General features: G+C 44.8%; 1 protein-coding gene across 1 annotated transcript; it reads left to right on the top strand.

The window, feature by feature from the left end:
- Positions 1-13,369, top strand: LOC129082529 (zinc finger protein 271-like). Its single transcript, XM_054588225.1, has 3 exons — positions 1-241; positions 1,323-1,449; positions 7,590-13,369. Exons 1-3 carry the CDS (start codon positions 209-211, stop codon positions 10,415-10,417), a joined length of 2,988 nt encoding a protein of 995 aa, XP_054444200.1. The 5' UTR covers positions 1-208; the 3' UTR covers positions 10,418-13,369.

Here is a 13,369-nt window from a genome sequence, read left to right as displayed (position 1 = left end):
CTCGTGGATCTTTTCGGCTTTGGGTGGCTCTCCCTGTTGTAAGGTGACAGCACGGGGAAAGCGCGAAAGAGTCGTGGGCCCTGCCGCACAGACGGGAGTCAGGCGTTCGGTGGCGCTGCCCGTGAGCCCCGCGACGCGGAGATCGGAGCCGCGGTCCCGGCGACCCTCCGCGCCCGCCGTTCGCGCCGCGCTCCGCCCACACAGTCCGATGGCGGCGGCCGTCGGGAGGCGCGCGGCTGCGGTGAGTGCGTGGCCTCCCGGGCCTTCCCCTCAGCCCCCCTCAGCCCCCCTCAGCCCCCCTCAGCCCCCCTCAGCCTGGGAGCGGAGCGCCCCTCCCGTCCTGCCACCCAGGCCCCGGCGGGCGGCGTTCGGGTGGCGGATGCAGGTCCTCCTGCCGGTGCCGCTATTTGGTGAGAAAGAACAGGGCGCGGGATGAGTTTCTCTTGCTCTGCCCCTGAGGAGGGTGCCGCGCACAGAAATACAGGTGAGGGAGGGAGGCGGTCACGGTAACTGTGTGGCGGGTGACGAAGGCTTCGACGGGGCGAGTGGACGTGATGGCTCTGGAGGCCGCGGGGTAACTGAGATGAGGGGACACTGAGGGCAGAGCTGCCGCTCGGTCGCTCCTGCAGGGTCCACCCCGTGCGTGGGCTCTGCTGTGATGGGGGCACCTGTGGTCATTTTTCAGTGTCACTGGGCCTGGCATGGAGATCTCAGGACTGGGGGTTTTAGGGAAGGTTGTGTGGAAAGAGGACGTTGTAGCGGCTGAGGGTCCAGACAGAGTGGAAGGGGGTCATGTTCTCCTGAAATTCCCATGGGCTTCTGGGAGGCGAACCCTGAATCGGGCCCAGGTGCCCAGAGGCCGCATCCAAAGCAGCGTCTCCACAAACGCGTGGCTGTGGGAGCTCAGGTGGGGACTGAAGGTGTCTGAGGGACAACCTGCAGAACGACGTGCGAATTGAGAAAAGGTGTGAGTTACGGTCCCAGGGCCCCTGTGTTGGGCCCTTAAGGGTGAAGCATGAGCCCGCGCTTGGCTGCGTCTTGTCACAATCCAGAGACCCCAAGGGGCGTTAATGACAGGATGGAGGGGACGGTACAAGCCAGGACCAGAAGTGGATTGCAGCTCTGTGCCTTCCTGCCTGAAGTGGCTGAGGGCTGAACACCAGGAATAAAGGGACCCGAGGGGAGGGGGGCACCAGTGGCACCTCGGTATGGAATTCCTCTGAGGTGGGCCGCTTTGGAGGGGGGTGGGTGTGGGGTGGATGTGTGGGGAGGGGGGTTGTCACACAGAGTGTTCATGTTTTTTCCTGCCCCCGCGATAACAGGCCAGGGTGACCTTTGAGGACGTTGCCGTGCACTTCTCCTGGGAGGAATGGAGGCTGCTTGATGAGGCTCAGAGACGCCTGTACCTCCGTGTGATGCTGGACAACTTCACACTTATATCCTCTCTGGGTAAGACCCACAGCCTCACCAGTGACTTGGACTAGACTCTGCTCCATCCACCCCAAGACCTTTCTCGGTGCTCAGGTGTGGACCACAGGCGCTGCTTGTTGCCCCGGATTTCCGAGTAGTGGCCGTATCCCTAGGGCTGATTTGTTTGCACTGCCCTGTTCTCTCCCTGCAGTCACAGTCCTGAACACTTTTAGGGAAGGATTCAAGAGCAGTCCTCTTGCTCTGAGCTTAGTGGATTCACTGTGCTTGCCCTCTGTGTTTGGGTTAATGTGTGCAGCTCCACATCAGGTGTGCGTCCCAGGGTTATTTCCTTTGTTGTAGCTGTCATTTCCTCCTGCCTCCCTGGGCCAGGAGTTGCAGGTGTTGTCATGGTTGTTACTACTCTGAACTGTGGACCTCACAGTGTGTAGTCTTCGGATTGATTTTCCTTTTTTTTCCTAGCCTTGTTGAGGTAGACCCTTGTATATATTAAAACATACAGGCCCTGACTGGTGTGGCTCAGTGGACTGAGCATCTGTCTGTGAACCAAAGGGTCTCTAGTTCTATTCCCAGCCTAGGGCACATCCCTGGGTGGCAGGCCAGGTCCCCAGTAGGGGCATGCAAGAGCAACCGCACATGGATGTTTCCCTCCCTCTCTTTCTCCCTCCCTTCCCCTCTCTCTGAAGATAAATAAATAAAACCTTTAGAAAAAAAAAGTAAAGCGTACAACCTGATGATTTTATACATACAGTGAACTAATTGCCACAGTGAATTTAATTGAACATCCATCACTATAGAAAATTACCTTTTTTTTTTTTATGCCAAGAATGCTTAAGATCTCTCATGAATTTCAAGTATATGACATTGTTAAGGATAGTCTCCATGCTCTTAATTACATCCTCGGAACTCTTTGAAAGGAATGTTTGTGCCTTTCAAACAAAAAGTTCCCATTGTCTACTACACCCCAGATCCTGGCATTCTCCTCCTGTTTTCCAATTTTGATCTTTATTTACATTTCAGCCATATGGGTTTCATTATGTCTACACCTGCACTAACAAATCCCTCTGCATTTGTTGTTGTTTTGTTTTGTTTTGTTTTGTTTTTTTAAGATTTTATTATTTTTAGAGAGGGAAAGGGAGGGAGAAAGAGAGGGAGAGAAACATCAATATGTGGTTACCTCTCGTGTGCCTCCCACTGGGGACCTGGCCCACAGTCTAGGCATGTGACCTGACTGGGAACAAACCAGTGACCTTTCTATCAACAGGGCAGGGCTCAATCCACTGACCACACCAGCCAGGGTTTTTGATTGTTGATTGCTTTCTTTGCTATGCAGAATCTTTTTTTTTTTTTTTAAAGATTTTATTTATTTGTTTTTAGAGAGTGGAAAGGAGGGAGGAGGGGAGGCAGAGAAACATCCATGTGTGGTTGCCTCTCATGCGCCCCCGACTGGGGATCTTACCCAGGACCCCGGCATGTGCCTTGACTAGGAATCTAACCAGCGACCCTTTGGCTTGCAGGTCAGCACTCAGTCTCCTGAGCCACACCAACCAGAACCAGAATTTTATATTTTCATGTGTTGCGTTTGAGAATTTACTGCATTTTAAGTTAATTTTTGTGAGTAGTGTAAAGTATGGTGTCAGGTATATGTTCAGTTTTCTCAACGCTATTTATTTTACTTTATTGATATAGCAGGAGTGTGGGAGAGGTGGGAGAGATGGGGGGGGGAGAGAGAGAGAGACAGAAACATCAATTTGTTGTTCCACTCATTTACGCATCCCTTAGTTGATTCTTGTATGTGCCAGGACCGGGGATTGAACCTGAAACCTTGGCCCATTAGGATGATGCGCTAACCAATAGAGCTACCTGGCCAACACTCTTTGTTGGACAAACTATGTTTTCCCCATTGTGTATTTTTGTACTTGTCAAAGAGTGGTTGTGCACATATGTGGGTTTATTTCTGGGCTGTCTATATTCTGTTTCTGAGATCTTTGTATCCATGTGTCTGTTTTAATTAATATTGTTTAGTAATATGGTTTAAATCCTGAAGTGTTGACCCTGACCAGTGTGGCTGAGGTGGTTGAGTGTTGTCCCGCAAAGCTAAAGGTTGCTAGTTCCATTCTTGGTCAGGATCCATGCCTGGATTTTGGGTTTGGTCCTCAACTGGGGCATGTACAATAGGAAACTGATCGATGTTTCTCACCTCAATATTTCCCTTCTTCTCTTTCTCCATTCCTTCTCCTCTGAAACTAAATAAAGTCTTTAAAAAAAAAATCATGAAGTGCGATGCCTCGATCTCTGCCGTTGATGATCTTGATCAAAATTGCTTTGAATATTGGAGATCATTTGTTGTTTGAGTTTTAGTATTCTTTTTCTATTTCCGGTAAAAATGTTACGGATTTTGGTGGAGATCCCATTAAATCATTTGGTGTTTTGTTAATGAGAAATATTCTAACAATAATAAATCTGCCAGTTCAAGAATACAGGATGTCTTTTCATTAATTTGTGTCTTCAGTTTCTTTCATCACTGTGTTGATGAAAGTTTGAGTCCAGATCTTTCACCTTCTTGATTAAATTTATTCCTAAGTATTTTATTGTTTTTAATGCTGTGGGCTTAATTTCTTACTGAGATATTTTATTGGTGCTATGATGCAGCTGATTTTTGTATGTGAATTTGGCGTTCTGTAAATTTATAGGGCTTGTTTATTCATTCTGGCAGGGTTTTATGTTATTATTGCAGGTTTTAGCTCTTTCTTCATATAAACTTATGTGATCTGCAAACACAAGCAGTTTTACTTCTTTTTCTGTATAGCTTTTTATTTATCATCACCTGAAGACTTAGAGATCCTCACTGATCTTAGAGAAGGAAAGGGAAGGAGAGAGTCAGGGAGAGAAACATTGATGTGATAATGACAGGGAAACATTGATTGCTTCTCCTTACATGCCCTGACCTGGGACCAAACCACAACGCAGGTGTATGCCCTGACTGGGGATGGAACTGCTGACCATTTGCTTTATGGGACAATGCACAGGCAAATGAGCCACATCAGTCAGGGCAATATGCATTATATTTTTAATTAAAAAATTTTTTTTAAATTTATTTTTAGAGAAAGGGGAAGGGAGGGAGAAAGAGAGGGGAAGAAACATCCATGTGTGAGATGCCTCAGTTGCCTCTTCAGCCACATTTACACACCAGTGCAGGACTTGGCCTGTAAACAAGGCATGTGTCCTGACCTGGAATTGAACTGCAGAACTTCAGGTTTGCAGGCTGGTGCTCAATTCACTGAGACACACCAGCCAGAGCCATAATTTTTTAAAATAACTTTTCTATCCTTTTCAGACTCATCTCTTTCTCAGGCACCCATAATGCAAAAATTGTTGTTTTGTGATAACCCATAATTTATGTAGGCTTTCTTTACTCTGTTTAGTTCTTTTGATTTTTTTTTTCCCTTTGGATTGTATTAAGACTTTCAATTTCAGAATCATTTTTTTCATTGACCAAGTAAACTTTTTTCTCTCTGTAGAATTTTTTTCATTTCATTTATTACGTTTTTCAATAGCATGATTACCATTTGTTTATTATGTATTCTATTTGTCTTCTTAAAGTCTTGTTTTATATGTGTATTGTTTTCTTTATTTTGTTCAGTTGTGTGTGGGTTTTGTTTTTTTTGTTCTTTTTTAGATTGCTGAGCTTTTTTAAATTACTTATTTTCAAGTCCTTTTCTGACCATTCAGAGGTCTGCATTTTTTTGAGGTGATTGATAAATTATTCTGTTCCCGTGGTTGGGGGATTGTCATGTTTCCTTGATTTGTGTGTGTGTGTGTGTTTTCCTTGATTTTCTTTGTAGCCTTGTGTTGATGTCTGTACATTTCACAGAGCAGAATTCCTTGCAGACCTTATGGAAAGGTTTTGTGGGGCATGATCTTGGTGCGCACGTGTGTGTGTGTCTGTCACGGCACAACTTGGTAGGCTGATGCCACTCTCAGTACAGGAAGGCCCAGCAGCTTAGTGTCTACAGCTCTGTCACTTGAGTCAACATTAGGGAAACAATAGCTAAGGCTTTGGGTGTTGACATCAGTAGTGAAGGTTTCTGGGGACTTCCCAATTTTGTTCTCTCGTTGGAAGTGTTTTGGTTGAGTGGTTCCCTTTTGGTGCCAAGTGCAGGGCATCCTCGTGGTGATGGTGCGATTGGTGTCTGATCTGTGGGCACCTGTGGAGCAGGTGTGAATCTGGTTTCTAGGGCGCGAATAGACTCAGAGCAATAGCATGTCTAGGGTCTTAGATACTGACTGGCCCCCAGGGGCATTGACTTTACTGTACAAGATGCAGTTATGCGCCTATCAGTGCTGGAGCTTGTGACCAGTGCACAGGGTACACACAGACAGTGTCTGAGGAGCTGGCTGCCCCCCAGTGGTCATGGCTTTGGTACCTGAGACCTGAGCACTCATCTGACAGCCATGGAGTCAGGGTCTCTAATCCAGGCACTTCAGGGGCAGCTGTGACTCTGGGTCCTGGGGGTTGAGAGTGTGGCTGACCTGGTCCTGGGATGAGGGAAGGGAGACAACTCACCTACTGTTGTCCCGCAGGTCACCTGTGGTGATGGCTCTTGGTGTCCTCTGTGTTGAAGGGTGCTAGTATCTTTTGGGAGCAAGGATCCATGGGGACAGTCATTCAGCCACCTCTGCTGTGTATATTGTGGGGGTCCTCAGGAGTAGCAAGAGCTGTCAAGGTGTATGTGGCAAAGGCTCTGTGGGTTTTTGCAGAGCACAACTTTGGGAACACTAGGTCATCCACCCTTTGGCTGGTACACATAGCTCCTGCCTTTCTCATTTTTTTTCCTTCCCCCTCTGTCTTCACTAGGCTGATCTCACCAGCCATCCTCTTTGTGTGATTATTATTTTTATGCTCCACTGGGCTGCTGTAGTATCTTTTTATTTTTGAGCTTCATTTTATTACTGTTTTAATATTTTTCTGATAGGGAAGGAAGGGAGAAAGAGGGAGAGAAACATCGATGTGAGAGATAAATATCAATTGGTTGCCTTTTGAACACGGCCCAGCTGGGAACTGAACCCACAAAGTAGGCATGTGCCCTAACTGGGAATCAAACCATTGACCTTCTGGTTTGTAGCATGACGTACAACCAGCTGAGCCACACCAGCCATGGTGCTGTAGTATCTTAATTAGACTCTTCAGTCCTCCAAGGACCAATTTTATCTGTGGATAACTGTCGTAATATTTTGTTGTTAGTAATCTAGGCTGTTTTCTTCCACTATCATGCTGACGTGACTCACCTACATCTCTTTTCTGGGTCTGTTCTGTGTTGTGTTGCTCTGGGACAGTGCTGGCCATTCAGTGTTCCTGGTTTCTCCTTTTGTTGTTCATGTTCTATGTAGCTGCCCTGCTAGGACTTTCAGGGAAGAGTTGTTTATGCATGTATCACAGGGTGGATCTCCCACCATCGCAACGTGGGCTCACGGGGGATATGGTCCTGGCAAGTGACAGCTATGGATATTGTGAAGTCAGGACCTCCTTCATATCATACCAGGAACCTGACTTTTTTTCAACCACAGTGTTAGTATCGCCAGTAGCCACACCTGTTTCTACCTTTTCCAGCTTTGATACTTTGTTGACTAGTCAGTTCTACTCCTCACTTCCACTGTGGTTTCCAGCCCTAGGATTTTTACACCTCTGTTGATCCTACATTTCCCCTGTTTTCTTACCCCGCTTTCTGTAGTATTCTCGAACATTGGTGTTCACATGTTATGTTCTGAGATACTCCCAAATCTATATATTGACCTTGTATAGCAGCTACTAGCTTGCAATTGGATGGTAATGGGCTTGCATGCGTGCTTATACCCAGCCTCTTATCAGCAGCAGAGAAGGATGTTTACGAAGCTGTCAGCAGAGGAGGTACATTATAAGCCCTACCCTTCTTCCTTGTGTCATGCCCTGTCTGAGTATCCTTCCCCTGGAGGGTTTTCCATTATTATTTGACCTTAGAGGCCCCAAAATACACAACAGTCAGCGAGTCCTTCAACAGAACTTTCTCAGTTTGAAGAACATTCCATGTATTCTTGCTTACATGAGACACATAAGTATGTGTGCTGGGGTTCTCTGCTTCCTATAGTCAATAGGTACTTCACCAGCATTTCTCTGCATTCAGGTTGCTGCTGTGGAAGGGAAGATGTGGAGACACCCACTGAACAGAACATTTCTGTACGAGTGTCACAGGCAAAGAATCTCAAGGCAGCTTCATCTTCCCAGAATAGTCACCCCTGTGCCAGTTGTGGGACGGTCTTGAGAGACATTTTCAACTTGGTTGAGCAGCAGGGCACACAAAACAGCCCAACACTGCTGAGGTGTGGAGCATGTGGAAAGCAATTTCATTTCAGTGCAAAGTGCCACCAGTACCAGGAGCAGCACATCGGACAGAAACCCTTCAGAAGTAATGTGCGCAGGGCCTCGTTTGTGAAAAGCTGTGGAATCCATGTGTCAGGGAAGCCTTTTACCTATGGCGAGGTTGAGAAGGACTTCCTGACCAGCTCGGGACATCAGCAGCAACAGACCACCCATAAAGTAAAGGAGCCAAACACAGGCACCCAGTGGGAAGCAACGTTACAAAGCAGAAAAAGTCATTACACTTCAGGGGAAGTCAAGAAAAGCTTTAACCCCCAACATATACTTGTGGACCAGGCTGTCCGTACTAGAAGACCATGTTTTGTGTGCAGTGAGTGTGGAAAAACATTCAGGTACAAATCGTCGTTTGTCACGCACTGCAGAGGCCACACTGGAAAAAGTTTCCGTGTCTGTGGCAAAAGTAGAAAATCCTTTGGTGGGAGTTCAACACGTGGTCATCATGAAAAAATTCATACAGAAGCAAGGCAGTACAAGTGCAGCAAATGTGGAAAATCCTTAAGCCTCGAAGCTTTCCTCATTCCTCCCTGGGGACAGCACAGTGGAGAAAACAGTTCCATGTGCAGTGAATGTACACAATCTTTTAGTCATAGTTCAGTGTTCATTCCTTATCAGAGAGTTCACACTGGAGAAAAGCCTTATAAGTGTAATGACTGTTCTAAATCTTTTACCTCTGTCGCTGCTCTTAATTATCATCAGAGCTCTCACACAGGAGAACGGCCTTATGGATGTAGTGAATGTGGGAAATCTTTTATTTCTAGGTCTGATCTCCGTTATCATCAAAGAGTTCACACTGGAGAAAGACCTCATGAGTGCAGTGAATGTGGGAAGTCTTTTATCACTCGCACTGCTCTTCGTTATCATCAGAGAGTTCACACTGGAGAAAGGCCTTATGAATGTAGGGAATGTGGGAAGTCATTTACCCGTAGAAATAACCTTCTTATACACCTGAGAGTTCACTCAGGGTATAGGCCTTATGAGTGCAGTGAATGTGGGAAATCTTTTACCTTTAGCTCTAGCCTTCGTTATCATCATAGAGTTCACACTGGAGAAAGGCCTTATGATTGCAATGAGTGTGGAAAATCCTTTAACAATAGGTGGACACTTGTTCGACACCAGAGAATTCATACAGGAGAAAAGCCTTATGTGTGCAGTAAATGTGGCAAATCTTTTACTTGTAGCTCCACCCTTCAGTATCATGAGCGAGGGCACCTTGGAGAAAGGCCTTATGAGTGCAGTGAATGTGATAGATCTTTTACCACTAGCTCTGCCCTTCGTTACCATCAGAGTGTTCACACAGGAGAAAGGCCTTATGAGTGCAATGAATGTGGGAGGTCTTTTATCTCTAGATCTGACTTCCAGTATCATCAGAAAACTCATTCAGGAGAAAGACCTTATGAGTGCAGTGTATGTGGGAAATCCTTTATTCGAAGAAATAACCTCATACTACACCAGAGAGTTCACACAGGAGAAAGACCTTACAAGTGTAGTGAATGTGGGAAATCTTTTAACAATAAGTCGACACTCATTCAACACCGGAGAGTTCACACAGGAGAAAAACCTTACGTGTGCAGTGAATGTGGGAAGTCCTTTACTTCCAGCTCCACCCTCTGTTATCATCTGAGAACTCATGCAGGTAAAAGGCCTTATGTGTGCCGTGAATGTGGGAAATCATTTACATCTAGTTCCACCCTGAATTACCATCAGCGAGTTCATACAGGAGAAAGACCTTATAAGTGCAATGAGTGTGGGAAATCTTTTACCTTTAGCTCAAGCCTCCGTTATCATCACAGAGTGCATACAGGAGAAAGACCATATGAATGCAATGAATGTGGAAAAACGTTTAAGGATAGATCACAATTTACTAAACACCAGAGAGGTCACACTGGACAGAGGCCTTATGAGTGTAGTGAATGTGGAAAATCTTTTAGCCACAAATCTTCCCTCTCAATACACCAGAAAATTCATAATAGAGAAAGATCTTACAAATGTGGTGAGTGTGGTAAATCATTTACCTCAACCTCTGGCCTTGGTTACCATCGGAGACTTCACAGGGGAGAAAAGCCATATCAGTGCATTGAATGTGGAAAATCTTTTACCAGCAGCTCAATACTCGTCAGACACCAGAGAGTTCACACTGGGGAAAGGCCTTACGAATGCAGTGAATGTGGCAAATCTTTTGCCAGTAGTGACACACTTTCTTATCATCAGAGAGTTCATACAGGAACAAAGCCTTATAAATGCAGTCAGTGTGAAAAATCTTTTGCCTCTGGTTCTACCCTCCGCTATCATCAGAGAGTTCACACAGGAGAAAGGCCTTACGAGTGTGGTGAATGTGGGAAATCTTTTATCTGTAGTTCTAAACTTCGTTATCATCAGCGAGTTCACACAGGAGAAAGGCCTTATGAATGCAGTGAATGTGGAAAGTCATTTAGGGATAGTTCCCAATTCAGTCAACACCGGAGAGGACACACTGGAGAAAGGCCTTATGAATGCAGTGAATGTGGGAAATACTTTATGCGAAAATCTACCCTGTCTCAACATCAGAGAGTTCACACTAGAGACGAAAAGCCTTAAATGTGTTGAGAATGCAATTTTTATATTCAGTGTAACAGCCCTGGAAGAAACTGAGGAGCCACCTTCTGAATCTAAACTATTCTCTCTGAATTGGCACAATGAGATGATTCCTTTTAAGTTTGATTCATATGGGAAATGTGTGTAAATATATTGTACTTTCTTAACTTGCTCAGGACTTTTTTTAGGTTTATGGTGCAAATAGATTTTGTGGCTGTACTCCCTTTCACCTTTACCATGGGGCAGGTTTATACAGTTTGCAACAGTCCTCACCTGATGTGCTCAGGGAAGTTGACTTCTTGTTCTCACATATATTGTAGTGAAGCAGGAATAATGTGAGCACTTAGTCGTCATCTTTCCGTTTATTACTAATTGGGGCACTACAGAACAATGACTAGTTGTGCCACGGATTTGTTGGTATCCCATGATACTTTTGATGAGTTTTCCCAGCCAGCAGTTCATAAACCTGGGAAGTACCTGCTGCACATTGGCTTGTACAATAGTCGAGGCCTTGCTATCTTTTTTTTTTTTTTTAAGAATTTATTTATTTTTAGAAAGGGGAAGGGAGGGAGAAGGGGGGAGAGAAACATCAATGTGTGGTTGCCTCTAGAGCACCCCCGACTGGGAACTTGGCCCACAACCCAGGCATATGTCCTGACTGGGAATGAAACTGGCAACCCTTTGATTCACAGGCCTACACTCAGTCCACTGAGCCGCACCAGCCAGGGTGAGGCCTGCCTCTTCCAATTCCACATTAATTTTTTTAGATTTTTAAACTTATTTTTAGAGAAAGGGAAAGGGAGATAAACGTGTGGTTGCCTTTCATGCACACTCTACTGGGGACCTGGCCCACAGCCCTGGCATGTGCCCTGGCCGGGAATCAAACCTGCAACCCTTCAGTTCACAGACCAGCACACAATCCACTGAGCCACATCAGCCAGGGGTAATTCCACATTAATCTTTAAATTTAAAAAATAGGTTTTTTGAATTTATTTTTAGAAAGGAAGGAGAAAGACACATTGATCAGTTGCCTCTCTCACACCCCCAACTGGGGACCCAGCCTGCAACACAGGCATGTGCTCTGACCAGGAACTGAACCCGCAACCTTTTGGGCTACAGGCCAGCACTCAATATACTGAGCCACACCAGCCAGGGCTATTTTTAAATGTTCATTGATTTTTAGAGAAAGGTAGAAACATTGCTTTGTTTTTCTTATTTACACATTCATTTGTTGATTATTCTTGTACCCAGACAAGGGTTGAGCACGTAACCTTGGCATACTGGGATGATTCTCTAAGCAACAGAGCTACCCAGCCAGGGCTCACCTTCAAAATTGGTTGTCGTTTTTACTGTACAGGTAGTTTAGAAACTGATTTGGGCTCTACAGGCATGAAGAGGTGAACAATATTTTGCGGGTCTCAAACGTTCTCTGCTTGTGGACAGACTGAGGGCAGAAAATAATGGGCCAGTTTTGACCAAATTTGTATGGCTTTCCAAAGCTTCCTAGAAAGGAATGAAGGGCTTTCTGGTTCTCATTTGGATATTGTGATTTAGGAGTCTAAGAGTCCGATTACCCTGAAGAGGGGACAGGTATAAGATCCTCAGGAGAGTAGTATGATTTTTCTTTTACCCAAAGCAGGTACCACCAATTGTATCAACACTGAAATGGGTTATGCTTCTCTTACCTACAGGAAGTCATGTGCCGGCTGTCCACAATTCATTGGACTAGGGTCACTGGTTGAAAGACCGTTCAGGAAAACCCTGGTTGGTTCAGAAACAGTGGTCAATTACAGATTGGAGTAGACTGCAGCCAGCTAGATGAGAGTGGCTCATCTAAACATGCATCTGGAATTGTCTCTGTGACCTCAACTGCATGATCAGTATACACAGATCTGAGGACTCCAGGCATGGTTATTTTGTGTAGCTGAGGTTTGTTCATTTAAAAAAAAAAAAAATTAGTCCCGTTGGCCCATTTGTATCTTAGGGGTTTTGCATCATTGGGTTACACTAACCATGGGTGGGAAATATTAAAAATAAATGTTATATTGCTCATGTGTCCTATGTGGTTAGGCCTATTATATTGGTTGTATGGTGTCTGTTCTGAACATGAACAGTTTTTCTATTCTCTAAATGTAAAAAGTATATAAAATTTATATTGCATTGTGTATTATAAGTAATCTAGAAATTTGCTAATGTATACAGGGGGATGTATGTAGGATATGTGCAAATCTTACACCATTTTATATAAGGGACTTAGCATCTACAGACTTTGGTATTTGCAAAGTCATGGAACCAATTCCTGGTAGATATTGTCTGTCTTAGATTATAAAGTAAGATGTACCCATGTGGCTCAGTTGGTTGTGTGTCATGCAAAGTGAAAGGTTGCCAGTTCAATTCCTCGTCATGGCACATGCCAGAGTTGCAGGTTTGGTCCTGGCAAATAGGAATCTGTTTCTCTTACATCAGTGTTTCTTTCTTTCACTTTCTCCCTCTCTTGCACTCTCTTGATAAATAAAATCTTTTTTCAAAAAGAAAGATGATGTGGGCAAAATTGTCCCTAAATGGGTAGGACATAATCACTGACTACAGAGAAGAGTGAGGTGTTTTATGTTTTGTTTTGTTTTGTTTTGTTTTTTAATGGGACTAGAGGTAGAACTTGTCAACATCAGAAAAACCTGAAGCTGTAGAGAATTGTTATAAGAGTTCATGTGAGCCAAAACTAATGATACATGCCTGAGAGCAAGATCCCAAATGCTTTCGAGATTAAGTTTTGCACTTTTATGCCATTGAAATTGAGGGTACATAAGGAAAATTGCATGGAATTTGGCAAAAGCAAAGCATGAAGTGGGATTACAGGATAGTTAACAAAATTGTGTGCTCTCTTGAGGGTTCATGCTCCCACTGAGGGCTATTCCTTCTGGTCTTCTGAAGGGGCCTTAACCTGGGCACATAAAA

This window comes from Pteronotus mesoamericanus, unplaced genomic scaffold (assembly GCF_021234165.1).
Source record: "Pteronotus mesoamericanus isolate MK-2021 breed Mesoamerican mustached bat unplaced genomic scaffold, CSHL_Meso_final scaffold_128, whole genome shotgun sequence".
In the NCBI taxonomy this organism is placed as follows: domain Eukaryota; kingdom Metazoa; phylum Chordata; class Mammalia; order Chiroptera; family Mormoopidae; genus Pteronotus; species Pteronotus mesoamericanus.
Note: the sequence above shows the minus strand (reverse complement) of the source record. Positions and strands in the feature narration are given on the sequence as shown.

Excerpts from the sequence above, each read along its gene's own strand:
- LOC129082529 (XM_054588225.1), top strand. The coding sequence starts at position 209 with ATGGCGGCGGCCGTCGGGAGGCGCGCGGCTGCG. Across the intron at positions 242-1,322 it reads TCGGGAGGCGCGCGGCTGCG|GCCAGGGTGACCTTTGAGGA; the intron begins GTGAGTGCGTGG and ends CCGCGATAACAG. Across the intron at positions 1,450-7,589 it reads CACACTTATATCCTCTCTGG|GTTGCTGCTGTGGAAGGGAA; the intron begins GTAAGACCCACA and ends CTCTGCATTCAG.